At 36.7% G+C, this 6,000-nt stretch overlaps 1 protein-coding gene across 3 annotated transcripts in view; it reads left to right on the forward strand.

The window, feature by feature from the left end:
* Positions 1-5,553, forward strand: part of TTPAL (alpha tocopherol transfer protein like) — a 30,375-nt gene extending 24,822 nt beyond the window's left edge. For all 3 annotated transcript variants that reach the window (XM_033914517.1, XM_033914518.1, XM_033914519.1), the window contains exon 5: positions 1,626-5,553. In XM_033914517.1, coding sequence (XP_033770408.1) covers positions 1,626-1,904 — 279 coding nt within the window. In that variant the 3' untranslated portion in view covers positions 1,905-5,553. The remainder of the gene's footprint in view (positions 1-1,625) is intronic.
* Positions 5,554-6,000: the final 447 nt, after the last annotated feature.

Here is a 6,000-nt window from a genome sequence, read left to right on the forward strand (position 1 = left end):
GAATATGCTGCCTGCTTGTAGAATAAAGCACAGTTACTTACTGTAGCAGGTGTTATGCGGGGACAGCAGGCAGATATTCTCACATCCCATCCACCTCCCCTGGTTGGCTTTTTAGCTTGCTTATGGAACTGAGGAATTTTGCGCCTCGGCGGCTGGGAAGGCACTCGCGCATACGCAGTGCGGGCAGTTGCGAACTTTTTGAAACTTAAAGTGACAGTTCACTTGTCAGACTGTTTGTACTGGGCTGTGTGGATGACGTTGCCCATATGTGAGAATATCTGCCTGCTGTCCCCGGATAACACCTGTTACGGTAAGTAACTCTGCTTTACCCTGCATAATGTCTTTTCTAGTAGATAGGTGTGTCATTATGGAACCCCACTCTGTCAGTTATCGCTTGCGCCTGCCTACTATCTGAATCTGAAAGTTTGAGCCCAAACTAAAATTTGGACATCTGTCATACGTTAGGGGTATAAAGAATAATCTATTGCTTTAGCACACTGCGGTATACTTGAGCTCCATAAATGTTTCTGTTTTGATTATTCAATGATAATGTTTAACATGTTTGTTATTACTTTAGAGCAGAACAGAGTTGTAGTTCGGGGTGTTTCCCCATACCCCTCCTTCACATGTGTTTTCTGTATGGGGCTATCACCTGCTTTGCTACAAACTGAAGGAGGCAGCAGAGCTCTAGTGGAGGAGGGATTCAAAAGCTGAAGTGGATTCCTTCTGCACAGCTCATGAGCATGGGAATATTACCCGTCTGTCCAGAATGACACACCTTGCTGATACCTTTATCTCTTTAGACAGATGGTTGATGCAAATGTTGTGGACCCACAGAAGCAAGTTGAGAAACAGGAAAGCTTGGTTTCAAGTTAGTGTGATGATTCTGACCTTGAGCATGTCACTTTTACCAGTTGTTGCTTCAGCCACAAATTTACAATACATGTTACTGCCCATGGTATATTTTTACTGATGATTTAGTTTACATTTAATATTTAATATCCTCCCCACCCTGGGAAGAGAGAAATAATTACATCCTCAATGTAACTCACCTTGAACTATCAATAAAAATGACATGATCTAAATCCAAATAAAATATTCACTTTATGCTGTGGAAAAGATGGCTGCAGTGCAGCTTTCTGCATATGTGGAGGTGGTAGAGACAAAAACAGTAACAGAATTGAAAACATATGGGCTAAACATGAGGATGCTTATATAGAAAGAGAATGGAATAAAAGCAAAGTAAAACTTAAGTGACCTCATGGCTATTGAGATATTATGGGCAGAAGTGGGCTTCAACAGCAAGTTCAAGTAATTGGGAAGTAAGGCCAGTGTGCCAGGCAGACTTCTCCAGGGTCCCAAAAATTGCAAAGATAGACCTGCGTAAAGTATACATTATCACATTCATACCATAACATTGTGGATGCTGTGTATCTCAGTAGAAGGGAAGACATGTATGGAATGGAAATTATAACTATTCAGGGGAGGTTATGCCTTCCTCAGGGTATATGAGCGGAGAGGGTTGTGTTCTGGTTGCGGGGAGGAGCAGCGTCTATCAGGGAGATGGAATGGACCATACAGGTTTTTATCTACTATCATTTTCTGTATTTGTTTTTGTTTCTCAGTTTTTTCTTCATGGTTCAGATTTGAGTTCCCTTCATCAGAACATTCCACAAAACATCCTTCCTGTGGAGTATGGAGGTTCTGCAGGAAACATGGACATCTCTGCTTGGAATCAAATTCTTCTTTCCGCGGAAGAAGATTTTGTCATTGAGTTCTGCCAGTTGGATTCAATAGGTGATGGATCTCAGCATGGGCTTTTAGCAAGTGAAAGAGAATTAGCAGAAATGATGTGCGAAGAATCTCCTCGAGGAGCAAAGTCACAACTTTATTATTGTTACTGATAGGATGCCAAATGATTAATTCTAATCTGGCTGCTAAAAGCTGTCCCCTCCTACCCTCCATGGAATTCCATAAGGGATCTGTTGTTTTTTTGGACTCTTGCTGCTTCTTTGCAAAGATGCACTTTTTCCCCCTAAGTGGGTTTTTTTTTTCTATCAGATGTAACCCACTTTAAAACTTAAGCCAGGCTAGTTGAAATGTTGTTCCATGAGGCCAAATGTTTAGGATCTTGTTTAATTAAGAGAATGGAACTCTAAAGCAAGCTACTACAATTTTCATACATTGTACACCAGTTTATATTTTCATTTTCTATTTAATATTGCTGAAAATCAATAATAATTTAGGGGTTTTAGTTCTTTTTATAGGTTTGTTACTGATATTTAAAGTTATGTTTCTAGTAGATGTTGGTGCCCTAAAAAAAAACTATTATGTTAAACAGGTAGTAACAGGCTTTTTCTCAAAAGTATAAAATATGAAAGATACTGTAATTTTCAAAGCCATGTGATAAAGCTTTCCAGAATGCAATTTTTGAATGGTATTAGAATAACTCAGGTGGAGATTAGTCAACAATTAAAGCAGGTGCAAAAGCCCCCTTTGTTCTCTGGTATGTTTCAAAGGGAAAGTGCCCCCAATTTCAGATTGAGAACATGTGTAAAATCCATAAATGGAGAGTACCTGCAGACTTAGTCCTGAGTGAAAAATGTGAATATTGCTTCCATAATTTGTAATAGTTTTCTAGACATTGGTAGTTAAGTTTCATTTAGAGATAAGTAGAAACATGCTTGTGAAGATCTGGATAGAGGAAGCATTCATAATCTTATAGTTGAAACAGTGTTGTGTTAAATCTGCTAGTCTGCTTTTTTGTTTTGGCTTGGTTGTTTCCGTTTACTGCAGGATATCTAGATTTCAAGGCAATCTGAACTGACACTTCATAGTCAGTATATCATTACTTAAGGTGTTCATGTAGATTTTTACCTTCATTCTCAAATCAGGTTACAATGTTAAAACATTTCTATATATGTTTTCTGCCTTTACAGGACTTGCTTTAGTGTTCCTTCTACTTATACTGTAATATGGCTTTATGTGGTAGCTTCTTTACACTTGTATATGGTGTTAATATACTATAGAGTACAATGTTAAATCTCATTGGGACTTATGAAGTATGTCGGATATGAAAATGTTCTAGTGTAGTGATAGAGAGGCTGTAAGGATGGCAACAGAGTGGTGGTGTGTTCTCTGTGCTTAGACGTGGCTAGCCATGCATTCTGTTTATGAAGAGCAAGCAAAGTCTTGCACCACCAACACTGCAAACCATAAGGCTGCTTTTAATCTACTATAAAGGTGAACAAAAAATAAAAAATCAAACAATTGAAAATTACAATGTATATACATGAATAGTTTAACTATGTGATTCATGCACTCGATGCGCTAGATCAATCCATTCTCAAAGTGCCAAAGTTTGTTTCATTTTATTGTCTTTCTATATACCTGCAGAAGTTATCAGAAGACTTCCTAAATTCTTGGTGCTAAGTTCTGCTGATATTTTTTAGGACAGTACTGTATGTCATGGATAGGCTTGTCCTTTCATTGGATTACCATAATTGACTTGACTATAATTATAGGTATAAAAACACAAATGGGAGTATCTTGCACCTTAATCTATTTGGTAGGAAAGGAGGGCGTTGTCATTACTGCATAGTCTGTTAACGATTAGAATTTGATTTCTGCTTAAGTGTTTGATATTACTGTACTTTGTTGAGTAGAAAATATGCTGGATGCTGCAAATATGATTAGCTGTGCTGACAACTTTTATGATATTTTTGTGTTACAAAAATCCATGCCTCCACAAATTTCTGATTTGTTTGAGAAAAATTTAGGTAGTCAAGATGACACAGGGTACTATTTTTCCACTAGTAGATGCTAACCAGTTTGGAGAGACATTGTTCTTTAGCCTAACTCTAGTACAGCTTTATATAGAAATATCATTTCTCTCCTTTTTTATTTTTTCCAGAAGGCAAGGCACCAAAACAATTCTCATAAAATAGCAGGCACCCAGTACCACAAAATCAAAGAAACCCATTTTTGTAATGGACAGGCTCAATGGCTTTAAAGTTGGAGTGGCTACTTCCATTTTAACTTAAAAACTGGTAAACTGATTGCATATACTGCTTTGTAGAAATAATTAGATTTCAGAAATAACATAGGTCATGGAATCAAAAGTGTACTTGGATTTGCTCTCTTGGATGTACCCATTTCTAAAAGATAAAAATAGTTCTTTGCTTTCTAAGATACTAAATGCCTAATTTCAGCACATTTCTCAGTTGATTATTTTATCATCAAAATAGAAAAGTCTGATTATATTCTGTATACATGATACTATTTTGACAAAGCTTGAAAAAGAAAATTTATATTAGGGGTTCTAGCATGAGGTAAGAATTGGAACGATTTAATGCCACTCAGTTTACTTCATGCTTTCTGACTGGTAGAAAGCAGTGAAAAATGACTTGGGAGGAAAACAAGTGGTTTGGAAATCTTCAGCATTTATATGATTAAAGAACGTATTTGCACTTAGCATGTATTGGACTAGTGTATTTATGCTCTCAACACATGGTTCAGGACTGTTCTCTAACTACAGTACTATGTGCAGAATAAGCTATTGCAGTAGATGGAATGTAAGTTCTTCCAAGTTTATGCAGGAGAGAGCACAAATCATTTCCTGTTTACTACTGATAGTTTTAAAGCTAGAGTCAGAATGGCTTGATGCACTTTGCCAGTTGACTTGCTGTCAGTATAGGTTCCTTTCAGTAAGTCTCATTCTGTTCTTGAACAACCTGCAGCTCATGAAGATCTTCCTAAAGATTTGAACAAGTTCACTATAGTAAGTGGGTACAACAAGGAGCTTAAGTTTTTATACTTATTCATATTTTTCATTTGTCAAGACAGTAAAATTACAGTAATGCCATAAATCTTATTATGCTCACTAATGTGCATTATTTGCCATACAGCCCACTGCATAAAATCGGGCCCTATGGTAAAATATCAGCATTAATGGTGGTAACGTGCGCTGTTAATAAACAACCTCACAAGTGACAAAAAAAAATTCTAGAATAACTTTTGTCTTATTGACACTTAGAGACAAGGTGTATAACGTATGTAGTGTTAAAATAAGTTAACTGACAACATTTGATGGCTTTACATTAGCTTTTGTGTTAGATCTATATTTCTATGATTTTCAGTTTGTCCAAACTTCTTAATTCACTTGGAAAGCATTGTGAGTGCAAATGTGTACAATATACTTAAGCTGAGCTACTTTCATGGTAGTTTGAGAAAATGTTTATTTTTGTATTAATCTGTCTACATTTTATATAAAGGCAGTATGTTTAAAATTGTTTACATTTGGTATGCATGTATTGAAATTGCATAATAAAATCTCTATAGCTGTTTATGTAATTTTGCAATGTCTTTTAAAACTGGCTAAATTTTAAAAGAAATCACTACATCAAAGTCCCAGTGCTAAAAAAAATTATAACAAAAGCCTTACAATGCTGCTTGTGGGATTAATGCATTTCACTTTGTATTTATGCCCACAGTAGCGGACTGAAGAGCTCATGAGTCACCTTTATTTTTCAGGTTACTTTGCTTAGTTATAATTTAAGCAAAAAATACACTTCTCCCTCCTTATTCACTGTGATAGGCAATTAACAGACCCGCAAATAACTTTTTCATATGTTCGCTGTTTTCTATTAAAAACCATTGTGAATATGGTGAAACTGCGAATAACATGGTGGGAGACCTGGCCTGTTCCTGAAGGAGGCAAAACATGGTGAAAAAAGTGCTGAGAATCAAGTGATTTTTCTCTGTAAATGCTTGGAATCTGTGATTTCTCCATGCAAGCTGAGATAATTTGGGAGGAGCCAGCAAGCTAAAAACTGCAAATAATCGAAACCGCGAATACAAAGGGAGAAGTGGGTTAGTTCCCTCCACCCAGCAGGGTCTGTAGGAAGCCTCAACTTTAGAGGCTTTTAACCCCCCCCCCCTTTCCCTCTCATACCTCATCACTGAGCATATTCCTGTGTACAGCATTCTTTCTTCTTACAG

The sequence above is a fragment of the Geotrypetes seraphini genome, chromosome 11 (assembly GCF_902459505.1).
Source record: "Geotrypetes seraphini chromosome 11, aGeoSer1.1, whole genome shotgun sequence".
In the NCBI taxonomy this organism is placed as follows: domain Eukaryota; kingdom Metazoa; phylum Chordata; class Amphibia; order Gymnophiona; family Dermophiidae; genus Geotrypetes; species Geotrypetes seraphini.